At 44.3% G+C, this 15564-nt stretch overlaps 3 protein-coding genes across 7 annotated transcripts; 2 read left to right on the top strand and 1 right to left on the bottom strand.

Moving 5' to 3' along the window:
* On the bottom strand, positions 331-2438 carry LOC8086027. The gene has a single exon (XM_002450013.2). The coding sequence runs from the start codon at positions 1737-1739 to the stop codon at positions 918-920; it is 822 nt and encodes a 273-aa protein (XP_002450058.1). The 5' UTR covers positions 1740-2438; the 3' UTR covers positions 331-917.
* On the top strand, positions 6403-12487 carry LOC110435698. Of its 5 annotated transcripts, none has more exons than XM_021461632.1 (13): positions 6403-6556; positions 6765-6829; positions 7209-7328; positions 8440-8516; positions 8606-8785; positions 8874-9020; positions 9092-9196; positions 9296-9370; positions 9516-10121; positions 10206-10346; positions 10435-10503; positions 10577-11527; positions 11610-12487. In XM_021461632.1, exons 4-13 carry the CDS (start codon positions 8450-8452, stop codon positions 12470-12472), a joined length of 3204 nt encoding a protein of 1067 aa, XP_021317307.1. In that variant the 5' UTR covers positions 6403-6556; positions 6765-6829; positions 7209-7328; positions 8440-8449; the 3' UTR covers positions 12473-12487. The 5 variants fall into 5 exon arrangements, with proteins under 5 accessions (XP_021317307.1, XP_021317305.1, XP_021317306.1 ...); XM_021461630.1 differs by adding an exon at positions 7917-8028 and having other exon boundaries at positions 9092-9370; XM_021461631.1 differs by having other exon boundaries at positions 9092-9370; positions 10580-11527.
* LOC110435699 lies at positions 12608-15497 on the top strand. Its single transcript, XM_021461635.1, has 2 exons — positions 12608-15041; positions 15138-15497. The coding sequence occupies exon 1, from the start codon at positions 12629-12631 to the stop codon at positions 14705-14707; it is 2079 nt and encodes a 692-aa protein (XP_021317310.1). The 5' UTR covers positions 12608-12628; the 3' UTR covers positions 14708-15041; positions 15138-15497.

Below are 15564 nucleotides of genomic sequence, written 5' to 3'. Positions count from 1 at the left end.
CTGCAAGAACTTTTCTGAATGCTTTCACTGTACAAATTAATAAAAAAAGGCTTCATGCTTTGGACTTCAGTGGATGATGGCAAAGGCCTGGAAAAATGTCTGCTACCATCACATAAAGTGATGATGGCACTGCTTATTTCTTGACACATGTTCTCCCTCTGTGTTCTAGAGGCGGTCTGAAGTCTGAACAAAGGTGTGCCGCAAGCCAAAGGGCCTGAGAAGTAAACTTGGAAAAATTTTGCGTTCTGCACAGATTCAAGTCTAAAAGGTTTTTAGGTTCAGATATGCCGAACTACCTGAATTGTAGGCAAGCAATCAACAAACTTGACAGGAATTGCAAGAGAGCTGTATTAGGACATGTACATCTGACAAATTGAGTATGAGAAAGTGGAAAGTTGCACTTTCAGACATGTCAGTGTGGGCTTTCAGACATCATAATCCACTAGCCATCCTCATAGGCTCATATCATGTGCACGAACAGCTGTACACATCCTTCCATACATGTCTATCTACAAGTACAATCAAACACCAAGAAAAAAAAAGATCTAGCAAAAAAAAAGCTCCACTGAAGCACACTATATCAAATTGGAACCAAACATTTCTACAGAAATTTGGCATGTAGGAGTACTAAACAGAAGATATGGAGAGAAACATATTGATTTGAACTGAAATTGTCAATTCCTCATCAGTTCGATGTTATATACATCCAATCACTGATTCAAATTTGGCATATGGTCACAAGACCATAGACCAAACAAAAACAAAAGAAAAAAAAGGGAGAGTTTTACTACATCACAAGAGCGACTACACTAGTAGAACACACTGAAGAATGCACAGGGAGGGAGTATGAAGCAAGTCGTTAATCCATCAAAACCTCCTGTCCATCTGAACAGCTCTGCTCATCAGTCGCGCGCTCACTAATGGCCGCCGGCGGCGGCGCAGGCGGGTGGCGACGGCATGGGGATGGCGCGGTTGTTCTTGGCCACCACGATGGTGATGTACCCGCCATCCTCCTCGGCAGTGGCCGCCGGCGACCTTGGCGACCTCCGCGCCCTCATGGCCTCCTCCTCGGCGAGCGCGCGGCGGTAGAGCTTCTCCTCGGCATCCCGGAGGAACTGGAACTTGGGCGGTGGCGACACCGCCGGTGCAGCGCCCGGGCCCGGGCTGGCCGCGGGGGACTCGAAGAGCGGGTTGTAGGAGTTGTCCATCGAGGCCGTGTGCAGCGGCGACGGCGAGGTTCTGGGCGTGAGGAACGGCGGCGTCTCAGCGCAATGCAGCAGCTCGCCGAGGCTACGGCTGCGGCTGCGGTTCCGGCTGCGCCGCCCTCCGTCCTCGGACTCGAGGTCCTCGCGGGTCTCCTCCTTGATGGTGAACAGCAGCCGCGTGGGCCCGACGAGGCTGCCGAGCCGCATCAGCTGCGCCTCCACCGTCTCGTCTTCGTCGTCGTCGGCACCGCCGCCGTCGCCGCTGACGCCGACGGCCACGGCCACGGCGGCGGCTGGCTCGGGGACGGCGTAGGTGGACGCGAGCGCCGCCGGCGGCGGCTTCTTGAAGCAGAAGAGCTGGAGCAGCTCGCGGGAGGACGAGGACGGGGACGACGCCGCGTCGGAGATGGCCGCCGCGCGCCGCCGCTGCCGGCGCTTGTGCACGAAGATGTAGTAGAGCTCCGCGGTGAGCGCTAGCAGGAGCAGCGACGACACCACGGCCAGCCCGACGCCGACGCTGCTTAGAGGTCTCATGTTTGCTCTTGCTCCTTATCCAATGTATCTAATGGCGGCGTCTCCTCCGTCCGTTTGCCAGAGAGAAAACTAGCTAGCTAGCAGAGGTGAGAGGAAGGAGAGAAATGCAGAGTTGAGAGGAGGAGCAAGAAAGCAGAGCAGCAAGAACTGAAAGCTCTGCAGCCTCGAAAGATTGACAGGGAGCTGCAGCCAGCAGGGAATGGAGCTGAATCTACAGGGCGCTGTGGCTGTCAGAAGGAAGAACCGTTAGAAACTGAAACAAGGACCAGTCAGAAGAGAGTACAGGGAAACCTGCCAAGAAGAGCTGCAGCAGTGGAATGAAGCAATGAAAGATCGAGCAGAGGAGGCTGAGCAGGAAGAAGAGGGAGGGCACAGCTGCACAGACAGTTGACCCAACCAGCGAAGCCTGCAGCGTCCGGGAAGGAGGGGAGGAGGAGGAGGAAGACAGAGGACCAAGAAGGCAAACCAGAGCAAGAGGGAGGGAGGGACAGAGTGCACCGAAACAGATGCAGCAGCAGTGACTGACTACTCGTGTGGTGAATTGGAGGTGATAAGGCGACGGCTCTGCGTCCAACGGAGACGAGAGAGAGAGGACGCGGCTTCACATCACATGGGGGGAGGTGGTGCTGAGTGAGACCCGAGAGAGAGATGAGTGGTGTTTGCTTCTGCAAAAGCCAAACAAAGATTGTTTCTGTGAGAGAGAGAGAGAGGAAAAATCTGAATAAATAAAACAAATAGATGTGTCTGGATATGGAGCAAGTCTTGGATTGGATTGCGGACGCTGATGCTGATGACCACGATGATTGGATTAGCTTAGCCGCTTAGGTGACCTAATTAATCAGGGTTCAGGGATCCACCCGAGCTACTATATGTTTATATATTCTGGAACAACCAACTCCGATTCTAGGCTGTGCCTTGCCGTTACTGTCAGTCACCCCTGAAACTGAGATCACTGAGCAACTCGTCTCAGTTGAATGCACTAATAGTGCTCCATCTAGCTTTTGAAAGGGGTTTAGTGCTTTAATCACCTCGAGACAAGGGCTATGCATGCATTTTCTGATGAAGTTCCACTAGTTTTTCATGTGCAGGTTGCAAAAAGGCTGTTACAGACTTACAGTCACCCTGAAAGGCTGGAACTGAAAATGCGTAGTGCACTAAATGATGGTCCATGGAGGGGTGTTTAGAGCTTTAATCACCTCGAGACAAGGGCTATGATTTTCACACTTTAAAAACACATGCAATGCTAGACATAATCCATTGCACTAACATGCATATACTAGTGCTACTAATAGTAGGGTGAATCCATTGCATTCGCTTGCCGACCCTTAATCAAAGTAAGTATATGCATCCTTCCAAAAGATTAGTTGGCATTTCAAAAATTCAGGAAGTGGGTTTGATTTGTAGGTGAGGAGCGGGCTGGGACACGCCATGTCCTTGTCTGGTCCCAAACTTCCATTTGGGAGCACCTCGCTAGCTTCACACGCTGAAAATTGAAATGCTTGCGCAACCAAACAATTTGGTTCAGCTCATTCTTCAGCAGCTTCTCACCAACCGTGTAAATGCAGGATGTGTACAGGCGCGCATACGGACACAAGAGTATGTACTGTGTAGCAGGACGGATGGTACACACAGCACTGTGGTCCTTGTCAATTTAAGTATATGCCAACCTTCAGTGTGGAAAGGTGCAAGTTTGTAGATACTATGCATGAGTTCTGGAATCCAGCCTAGCTCTGTACATAATGTTTTCTTATTAGCAAGTAGTAGTGTGGTTCTAAGATTTGCTTACAGCTAGAAAGATCAGCTTATTACTATAAGTGTATGTATCACTCACTCACTCACCATGTGCTGAATTTATTTATCCGTTCCGCCATCACATGATTTGGTTGACTGTTGGTTTTCTTTCATTCTTTTTTTTGAAGAAAAAGAGAGGAAATATTCATGGAGTGAGATGGTGGTGTCATATACAAAGATGGGTGTTGAATTGAAAATTGTATGATCATAAGTATGGATATATGTAAATATATATATCTTTGAATTTATGGAGTGAGATGGTGGTGTCATATACAAAGCTTTTCAGAAGCTAAGTGGATATACCTTGAATTGAAAATTGTATGATCATCAGCTGAATGATGAAGACCCAAGTGGATATGGAATATTCATTTTATATGTCACCAGAGGGGAGGGAGGGACAGGCTGACATAACAGAGCAAGAGGGTACACAAACAGGCCATGAGACACATAAAACCGAAAAGCTGGCTTGGCATGGGTTTTTAATCTACAGGCCCATCATTGACAATGAACCCACATAAGTGCATTAGTGCATATGCACATCAATGTTGTTATTTCATTTCCACTGGGCACTGACGAGCAGCCCTTTTCATTCCAACACTGGTATTGCTAGCAGTGGTGAAGCATGATGATACAGTGTAGGACCAGGTGGAGCTGTACAGGCAGGCAGGCAGGCATGGTTGGACATTAAAACGGGAGACAGCTGAATCAGATGACTAATTAAGTGGACTGGATTATGACTAGAGTGATAGAGCAAATTCACTGGTGTGTTAGCTTCCAATTTCCCCTGCAAGGGCAAGGCAGTGCAGCATGTATCGATGAAATGAGGAGACCGGCCGATTCCAGATTTCCAGGCCATCTGCAGACAGATGAACAGATGCAATTAGGTGACCCCATCAACAATAATGTTGGTGTATCTCAAGATAGTAGTGTTTGTTGTTTAACTGCTTGTGACGACGGACATGCATGCCGACAGGTTGGCCCCATGCATGAGTGGGCGGGCCACGCATACATACATGCAGCGCTGATGAAATCATGCATGCCAATTGCCGATTGCAATTACATGCATGCATCCGTGGCGTCACGGTAATGCCGGATCGGAGACCAAAGCAAGACCGACTCTGCATACATGCGTTGCCGTCACGGTAACGGTCCTCCTCCTCCTCCTCCTCCCGAATTACATGCATGCGTCACGGCAACGGTACGGCGCCACCGTCCACGGAGCGTGTTTTTTCCCCTAGTGTAGCAGAAATATTGATGTTATTAGGCCCAATCTCAATGGGCAGTGTCACTAGACGGTTTCATATACCAACACGTCATCGAGATTGAAATGAAACTATCTATGAAATAACCCTAGCAATAGAGCATTTCACTTTGTTGTTTCCAAGGCTAAGTAAAGCATTTAATTGCTGCAAAATGATTGGATCACATGCAAGATGGTGAAACGATTTGGCTCTCAGTGGAGATTTCATCCTGTTTCACCGCGTGGGAAACAACACCCGTGGAGTTTCACCATAGTGAAACTACTTCCTTCTCTCTCCTCTTCGTTTCATGCAAAAGGTGCACTTTTGCTGACATGGCGCTCTAATAAATGTGCATGACATCCTAGTGAAACCACCACTGAGACTGGCCTTAGCAACAAGGCTAGTTCATCCTAAGGTTAATTAATTAAGGAGATTTGACTTGAGCCATGTAGCTCCAGACTATTTTGGTCTCTTTGGTACAGTTTTATTATAATCAAGAAGATGCTTATGATCAAAATAAATAATATGAAAAAAGAAGCCAAACGTTATGAAAATAGAAGCCAAACCAGAGAATAGTATAAAGTATTAGCAATGTATTAAGTTGCTGATACGTTATATTTTTTTTCGAACATCGTAATAACTTCAAATGTAAAAACTCATAACTATAAATATGTAGATATGTTTGAATGTCACAAGTTTGGTATAAAGTATGTCTTCATTTGACAACATATAAAAAAGATATTATAATAAGAAGAGCGAAAGTACGTGATTATTATGGTGCTAAAAGTTTATATAATTTTTTTGAGCACCTTAATGTCGTCAAATAAAAAAACTCAAAACTAGAAAGTTGTCGAGATCTATAATTTTCATATAAAAATCATCTTCATCCGACATCGTACCGAAGAATTATAATTTTTTAAAAGTTTAGTTTTGTCACGCCATTCTCGGTAGTGCGACAAGATAATATTGTCGCGTCAACACATATGGCGTGACAAGTTTTTCCACGTCAAAAACGTTGTATCTTGCCATGCCAACGCATATGACGCAACTATATTATTTGGTCACGCTAGCGGGATTGACGTAACCAAAAGAGCTACGTAATATAATATTTTTTAAGGATTAATATTGAAATCTCCTACAACTAAAAAGACCAAAGCGTGGACATCTTTTGGTGCAAAAAATGTTTGGTTCTTCCGTCTGCCTCTATACCTGCGAACGAGTCCTCCTCCTTCCCTCGCGCACGCAAAAACAGAAACAGAAATTTCGCAATCTCCACCTTCCTTCTGGAGCCCGCTGATTTCCTGCCTCTCTTCTCCGGTCTTTCTTTTCGACGCCTCTGGACTCCGTCCCTGCGTTCCACTCCACGCTCCTCTGCCCCGCCCGGTGGACTCGCCCGCAGCTCTGCCCCGCGCCAGCTCTGCCCCGCGCCCGGTGGACGCGCCCCGCCCGCGCCCCGTGCCGGCGCTCGCCCGCAGCGAGTCCGCCCGCGCCGCAGCGAGCCCGACCGCGCGCCCCCCGGTGGACGCGCCGGCGCTCGCCCACGCGTACCCCGGTCGACGCGCCCTGCGCCCGGTGGACGCGCCCCGCGCCCCGCACCGGCGCCCGCCCCCCACAGCTCTGCCCGGTGGACGCGCCCCGCCCGCGCCCCGCGCCGGCGCTCGCCCACGCGGACCCCGGTGGAGGCGCCCCGCGCCCGCAGCGAGCCGAGCGCCCGCGCCGTGCCCGCGCCGATCTCCGGTGGCCGAGAGCCCGCGCCGATCTACGGTGGCCGCGTTGCTTCAACAGGTTCGCCACAAGCCTCTACTTCTCCCTTTCTCTTTCTCCACATATTGTGTCTTTCTGTCCATCGATTTTGTAGCTCTAGAGATGCTGTAAGAAGTCATTCTTTCCACTGGATTCTTGATGTTACTTCATTGAGTCAATATCTTGATTCACTTTCATACTATACATAATTATCATAAAACTGTAGTAGCATAATTTACCTTTTTTGCAGGTGGATATGTGATTGTTGATGAAAAGTTGCCTAGATTTGTGGTCCCTGACTTGACTGGTTTCAAGGTAATTGGCATTTTCTGATTTGCAGTTTAGATACTTAGATATAGCATGTTTAATTCAAATATCAATTACCAAAATTATCTTCTTCACTCCACAATTTAATTTGCTGGACGAAATTGGAAGACATTCATTCAATTTACTTTCAGCACTTGGAGCTTGGAGCACTTGCAAATGCCAAACCCAACACAGAATAGTTATTAAAAATTTTTGAGTTGATATTATGAAATTTTTACCGTAGAAAAGTCGAGTTTAGGACCGGGAAGGAGAGGGCCTGAAGACAGACAATTATCACATATAACCTGTTATGGGGCTAAGATGAGTTGAGTTTCATTTTTTGCCTGCATTTTCTCATCAATCCGATGTCATGTGTGAATGATTGCAGTTGAAGCCATACATATCACAGTGCGCTAGGGACCTCACAGCTTCAACATCTGCTACTTCAGCAGAAACTACTGAAAACAAGAGCTGAGTTTTATGTGACTGCTCGTCAATTTGCCGGAAGGTATAGCCCAGCTTTGCAGTTATGTTTTCCTAGAGAGTGCCCATGTTCAGAGGATTAGCATCAGCATCCTAGCTACATATGGGCATTTCAGATATTTTTTCTTGTAAGGGCAAAACATTATGGCATCAATATGGGCATCGATATGCTGAAAGTAGTATCAGTGTGAAGTTTGAACTTGGAATGATAGCTCTGGTCTTTGAAACTTATGGAGTTTAGATATTTCCAGTGGATCAGTAATTGGAGCAGTTTATGCAACAGTTAAAATAAAAGTTTCAGGATATCAGTTTACCTTTGCCATCAACACTCATATAAGAGTTGGTGGAAAATGAATAGCTCACAACATGAGTATTTTGGATCTGTAGTTTACTGCAGAAATTCAGTGCAAAATATGATACAATATTTATATTTCAGCATTTGTACAATATATCCTGTAGCAAGCTACCTTTTTGGGAAAAAAGACAACACTGTACATGTGTCAATACCAAGTTAACTTAAAGTTTCCTAATGTATGTAAAATAAATTTCGCACTACAATTGTAAAATATGTTGCTTGAGAGACATAAGAAGACTGTAACTGTAAGCACCTCAGTGGCTCAGGGGCTAACAGCGAGGTGGTGGATCAGAGCTTAAGTTTTAGATTGGTGCTTTCAAGGTTGGCCAGAATTTGTTAGAGCACACCCTGTTCCATCTTGCTCTTCCCGGTAATGTATGGCAACAAGGGCTCAAGTTCTTCCAGACGTTATCTGATCCTATAGTCTATATTTGCTACCCCTATATGGTTTCAAGTGTTAATCATTCTCACCATTTGTCAGCTATATTCAATATTAGGCACATTAGGCAGAAAAATATATACTCCAAATTGTATTTTTGAATATCAATAAACAAGTTAGCAGTATAGGTTCTATTTTCTGGTTCAACTTACCTATCACCTACAAATGTGTGTCACATACAAAATATAGATAATGAACACAAGAATATACAGTTACTTGTTTGTCCTATTGATCGCCATTTGGTTATATTAGTATTCGGATATGATCTAATTACATATATCTTAATGTATTATGCCTGCTAGCTTAGACCTGATTGAAACTGTGTCAAACTTTTGTGTCCAGTCTGATCAGAATGGATCCTATGCAAAATAATGAAGGTCGTTCACCGTTTGAAGACTTGACAAACACCACCAATCTAGGTAAATATTTATACACATGTCTACAGACGCTTTCACTTGTAGTATTTTTGGATGTTAAGTAAATATCTATCAAACTATTTTTCAAACAGGTCACAAGACAACATCAAATTCACAGGCACAAGTTGATGAACGTGTGCAACGTAAAAGGGAAAGAGAAAAAGCACGGCATGCATCAATGACTCAAACAGAAAGGGATGAAAAAAATAAAAAAATAAGGGAAAAGTATCATAAAAAAAAGACAGAAACTGAAATATCTGTTGCCTCAATAGGTCCACCACAAACAATTTTTAACAACCAAACATAGAATAAATATTTGTTCTCATATAGTTACTTTATCTTTAATTATTATGTAAATAGGTGTTGGGGTTGAATCTAACAAGGAAAACACAGATGCCATGAGTCTAAAAAGGGAAAGGGTAAAGGCGCGATATATGGCGATGACTCAGGAAGAAAGAAATGAAAAAAATAGAAAGCGTCGTGAACGATATCATCAGAAAAAATTAGGTAAACCTGATTTTGCTTTTCTGAATTCAATATTGCATATTTGTATGTTCTAAAAGTATATTTTGTTCCAGTTGGATTTCAAACAACCACAGAGAGCACTGATGGCTATGAAGATAGTGATTGGCTACATCGAAACGACTCATACAATCCCATGCAGATTGATAAAGATAACACATGTACCATTTTGATTTTTTTGTTCATATTACTAAGTATTTTTTTCTTGTGTTTTTTAATATGGAGGCCAAAGTTAAAATCATGTTATTATATATATGTAGATGAATACTCTGATACATGTATAAATCAAAGTGGCATGATTGACATGACTGATGCATCACTTGATATAACCACAGGTATATTGTTTTCTTTTTATTAATGTTATCTATTTGAGAAGAAAAAGTGTAGTTGGAATTGTGGTTCATGACAATATAATAAGGAATCAATGTTATTTAGGGTTCGTATTTATTTTATTTGAGACAATATTTTTTTATTATATAGGTGTTATAAATGCATCCAGTTCCATCGATAATTTAGTCATGTGTCCAAAAGAGCGTATGCGTGAGCTACATAGAGCACGAAGGGCTGCAATGTCTCCTGAACAAAAGGCGTTATTAAATAAGAGACGACGTGACTTGTACGCACAGAAAAATGCTGCAAGAAAACTGCAAATGACTCCACAAGAAAAGAAAGTGAAACGGAAAGAGAGCAAGAAATACTATAATAGGATGGTGAGGGAAAACCGAGCCAACAATTTGCATCCGGACTCAATTGCCATGGAGAGCCCTCAGTTCAACCCTCAAATTATTTTCCCTGCTTCACCTCAATCGTCTGAAGCATCTTTAGATGATATGGAAATACCTGAATTCGGCGGCACGCCTGTCCACATTGCACCAACTGTAGTTCAAAATCCAGAAGTCCAGACCCCTGAATTAGTTGCGGCACAGACCATACATAGACATCAAGTGACCACTGGCGAGAGAAATGCCCTTCTGTCCCGTCGCAATCGGGTTTTTGAAGCAAACATTGGAAGAAGCGCTAGAGGTTCTGCAGATGGAAAATGCAACGATTCGAACGGACTGACTCAACCGAGTGTTGTTTGCAACGGTAATGAACCTTCCTCATCATATATTAGGAAGATTTTTATCTTCGCTAACATATTACAAAAACTCATACTTTCTCTTACTACAGATGGTGTCACCCAACAAACTCCAATTCAAGCATCTAATAATTGTATAGGCACACAAACACAATCGTCTGTAGCTGACGGTACCTCTTCAATGCCTCCATATAGTGCACAAGATCATACATCAGACTCTATGGTCGAGGATGGTATTTTCTTTATTACATTTTATCTCTTTCTGGTGTTTATTATATGCCATAATATTTCTTTCAACATATATGTGGCCATGTTAAACAGACTATGACGAAGATGTAATATTTGAGGAGGACGAGGAAGAGGATGAGGCATACTTTTTCGTCGGTCAAGGTACATTGTGTAATAGTAAAAAGTTTAATTCATAAATTTTGTTTCAACACGTGACACGTGAACTTTTTCTTAGAAGACGAGGAGGAGGGAACCGATGTCGACACATATGAGCAAGAGAATAGTGAGCCTCATGTCCCAGATCCATATGACCGGGTCTATGCTAATGTCCCGTCAGAGTCCCACATGTTACCCTTGGTGCCGAACTGCAAACACTGTAATGCAAAGAAATTCGATGGCGAACCCCCTGGATTCTGTTGTAGGGGTGGAAAGATTCATCTTTCAAGTCCCGAGACACCACCAGAGCTCATGAGGTTGTGGTCAAGCTCGGACGCTGATGCTAGGCACTTTCGTGCAAACATCAGATACTTCAACGGCCACTTCTCTTTCACATCTTTGTACTGCCATCTAGATCGTATCACCACTAACATGCGAATCTGTGGTGTCTGCACATTTCGTGCCCATGGTCAGATTTACCATAACATACGATCATTTGGTAAAGAGGAAGGTGTCAAAAAAAGACACCTCGAACTTTATTTTTATGATGACGACCCGTCCCTCGAGCATCGCATGAGCAAGTGTCGTGAGCAATGTGCTCAAAAAGACAGAGAAGTTATACAACAATTGGTAGGGATCCTTGAAGGGAATCCCTACTCTCAGCAACTAAGAAGTATGGGTCATGTTGAAAACCTCGAGGATTACCGAGTTGAGCTGAAACTTGACCAACGCCTTGATCAAAGAACATATAATGTGCCGTTGACATCAGAGGTGGCTGCCGTATGGGTTGAGGGTAGTGAGCGTCACGGCCAATTTGAGCATAGTGTTCTCCTCCAAGGGAAGGATCGGTCTATACATGGCATCCGCTCATATAATGCATGCTACGACTCACTATCATACCCGTTGTTCTTTCCAAAGGGTGAGCTCGGGTGGCACAATTGCATTCCAAAAGTGGGTGTAACTATGGCTCAAATTGATCGAGCTCGAGCAACCCGTAAAAGGCGTGCTGAGAATGGTGACGACGATGGAGGTAAATTGATCTTTTTTTAATTATGCAAAGTAAACTCTTTTTGCAAACTCATGATACTAATTCAAACAATGTCTCTCTGTAGAACCTGTTTCAAATACATGTGTCTCAGTGCGCGACTACTATTGCTACAAGTTTCAGATGCGGCCAGGGATATTTAATCCAATACTCTATGGCCGACGCCTTTTCCAGCAGTTTGCCGTCGACACCTACATCAAGATTGAGAGCTCACGTTTAGACTACATGAGGAACAATCAGGATACATTGAGGGCTGACTTATACCAAGGCCTCGTGGATAGCATGCATTCGGGTGAAGGGTCTGCTGAGAATGTTGGACGGCGTACTGTGTTGTCTTCGTCATTCATCGGAGGACCCCGTGACATGAGGCGTCGATACATGGACGCAATGGCTCTGGTTCGAAAGTATGGTAAACCTGATATCTTCCTCACAATGACATGCAACCCTAATTGGGATGAGATCAAGAATGAACTTTACCCAGGCCAGACACCACAGGACCGCCCAGATCTCGTCACACGGGTCTTCAGAGCAAAGTTGGATGCAATGAGAAAAATGTTGATGGAGAAAGACATACTTGGTAAGGTGAAGGCCTACGTATATGTAGTAGAGTTCCAAAAGAGGGGATTGCCGCATGCACACTTCTTGCTAATAATGGAACGAAAGTACAAGCTCACATGTCCCGAGCAATATGACATGATCATTAGTGCTGAGCTACCAAACAAGAAAAAATACCCTGAGCTATACAAGATGGTCACGAAGCATATGATGCATGGTCCTTGCGGGACGCTTAATCCATCCTGTCCATGCACGACAGGCCGTGGGTCATGCAAGAACCGTTACCCACGGCCATTCTGTGAGGCAACATCACAGGGAAAGGATTCATATCCCATCTATCGGCGACGCAATGATGGTCGCATGCTAAAAGTTTGAGGCCACTACTTGGACAATCAATGGGTTGTGCCTTACAACCCTTGCTTGCTTCGTACCTTCAATTGCCATATAAACGTTGAGGCTTGTGGGAGCATTAAATCAGTAAAGTATTTGTTCAAGTACATATACAAGGGACATGATAGGGCATCAGTTGTGATGAGGGAGACCGACAAAGAGGACGGGAAAGGAAACATTGATGAGATCAAACAGTATAGAGACGCCCGTTGGGTGACGCCTCCAGAAGCACTATGGAGGATATATGGCTTTGACTTGAGCAAGAACCATCCGCCACTTCAGCAGCTGCAACTTCATCTACCCGATATGCACATGGTGGCATTTCATAAACGGGACAAGGTCGAAAAGATCGTTAATAGACCAGGTGTAGAAGAGTCAATGCTGACAGCATACTTCGATGCAAACAGGCATGATGAGGAAGCTCGCAAAATCTTATATCGAGACTTCCCAGAGTATTATACATGGCAGTCTGATGGTAAATTCTGGCAGAAAAGGAAAAACTCTGTTTTCCAAATTGGTAGAGTCATCTCGGCCCATCCTACCGAGGGTGAACGCTACTTTCTTCGTGTTCTATTGAACAATGTTGCTGGTGTTACCTCATATGAACACCTCAGGACAGTTGATGGGGTGCTACTACCTTCGTTTCGTGAAGCTGCAGAAAGGAGGGGTTTAATCGAAGAGGATAATACCCTAGATGAATGTCTAACGGAAGCTACTTTATTCCAGATGCCTACCTCTCTACGAAGACTATTTGCAACAATATTGGTATTCTGCGAACCTCATGATGTGATGGGGTTGTGGATAAAACACTACGATGCAATGTCAGAGGACTATAGCCGTAATAATCCATCCCCGGATCTCGTGCAACAAATGGTTTTGATAGACATTAGAAACATGTTGCAGTCTATGGGGAAGGACATAAGGTCATTTCCTCTTCCAGATATTGATCACTCATATGATGATGCCAGCCATATACCTCGTGAGATATTTGAGGAAGCTAGCGTTGAGCAGAATCCTGAAGATGTGCTATTGTGTGACTCACTCAACGCCGAGCAAAAGTTTGCCTACAATGAGATAATGACAGCTGTCTACAGCAAACAAGGTGGGCTATTCTTTGTGGATGGACCTGGTGGGACGGGAAAGACATTTTTGTATAGGGCACTTCTCGCAAAACTACGTAGCCAGGATAAGCTTGCCGTTGCCACAGCTACATCTGGGGTCGCAGCGGCCATAATGCCAGGTGGGAGGACGGCCCACTCGCGTTTCAAGATACCCCTAACTCTTCAAGAGGGCGGTTGCTGTAGCTTCACTAAACAGAGTGGTACTGCCAAGTTGTTGCAGCAAGCAGCTCTCATAATTTGGGACGAGGCATCTATGACAAAGAGGCAAAATTTAGAAGCACTAGACAACAGCCTACGTGATATAATGGGTCGGTCACACCTACCCTTTGGTGGGAAGACTGTTGTCCTTGGTGGGGATTTCAGACAAGTACTCCCTGTTGTGCGGAAAGGATCTAGGGCTCAAATAGTTGGTGCTTCTCTACGAAGGTCGTATCTTTGGGAATCCATGCGCCACCTTAAGCTTGTTCGCAACATGAGGGCTCAGAGTGATCCGTGGTTTGCAGATTATTTGTTGCGCATTGGTGATGGAACAGAAGAGGTTAACGGAGATGGCAATGTTCGTATTCCAGATGAGATCTGTATCCCGTACTCTGGTGATGCCGATAAAGATCTTCATAGTTTGATTGACAGCATCTTTCCAAATCTGAATGCAAACATGGCAGACAAAGACTACATCACCACCAGAGCGATTTTATCTACACGCAATGATTGGGTGGACATGATCAATATGAAAATGATTGATATGTTCCAAGGTGGTGAGACGGTGTATCACAGTTTTGACACCGCGGTAGATGATCCACATAACTACTATCCATCGGAGTTTCTTAATAGCCTGACCCCCAACGGGCTGCCACCACATGTCTTGAAGCTGAAGCTCGGGTGTCCTGTCATATTGCTTAGGAATATTGACCCGCCAATGGGCTATGCAACGGTACAAGGTTGGTGGTACGAGGGTTCCGAAGAAATACAATCGACGCTGAAATTGTTGTCGGGCAGCATGCTGGGAAGCGGGTATTTCTTCCTCGAATACCGCTATGCCCATCTGATGATGAAATGTTCCCTTTCCAGTTTAAGAGGAAGCAGTTTCCTATCAGGCTGAGCTTTGCCATGACGGTCAACAAGTCACAGGGCCAAACTATCCCAAACGTGGGTGTGTACCTGCCCGCACCGGTCTTCTCTCACGGCCAATTGTACGTTGCGATGTCCAGAGCCACATCAAGAACGAATATTAAGATCCTTGCCCTACCACCTGATGCGGTGGCACAAGAAGAGGATGCCAAAAAGATGGAGAAAAAAAATGATAAAAAGAATTCTGTGGTGAAAAAACCTAAGAATGCGTTAAATAAAAAAGAAAAGGATAAGAAGACCCCAACAACAGATGGAACTTTCACAAAAAATATTGTTTATAAGGAGGTCCTAACGCCATAGACGAGGTAACCTAACTTTAATGACTGATAATTGTAATTTTTTAATTCAATTGTTTTTGCAAAATAATATCTCATTGTCTCCATATTTGTTGTTGTTCCTAGGTATTCTCAATGATTGATCAGACTCCACAGGGAGATGATGCTTATGTGATGAGGATGCTTCTCGCATTGAGTTATCCTATGTTACTACGTTGATCAATAAGTGGAAAATACAAATAGAAAAAATTCAAATCTGTACCACTGGCCGATATGTTCATGTATATAAGTTCAAGTAAATATAAATACATTTCATACGTATCTTTAAATTCGAATACTATACTAGGTAGCGATCTCGCATCAGACCAGGCTAAGGACGTGTGCACAGATCTCCGTGACCGTGTTTGATTTCATGAACTTTGTTTCTTTAAGTCAAATGTAACTTTATAGTTGGTATTTATGTTTTATTATAATATTATTATCTTATTGTGCGATCCATAAATTTTAAATAAAAAATGTTAGTTATCCCGTAGCAACGCACGGACACGCTACC

This window comes from Sorghum bicolor, chromosome 5 (genome assembly GCF_000003195.3).
Source record: "Sorghum bicolor cultivar BTx623 chromosome 5, Sorghum_bicolor_NCBIv3, whole genome shotgun sequence".
NCBI classification, from domain to species: Eukaryota; Viridiplantae; Streptophyta; class Magnoliopsida; order Poales; family Poaceae; genus Sorghum; species Sorghum bicolor.
The sequence above is the reverse complement of the archived record's forward strand: the minus strand, read 5'-3'. Positions and strand labels throughout refer to the sequence as shown.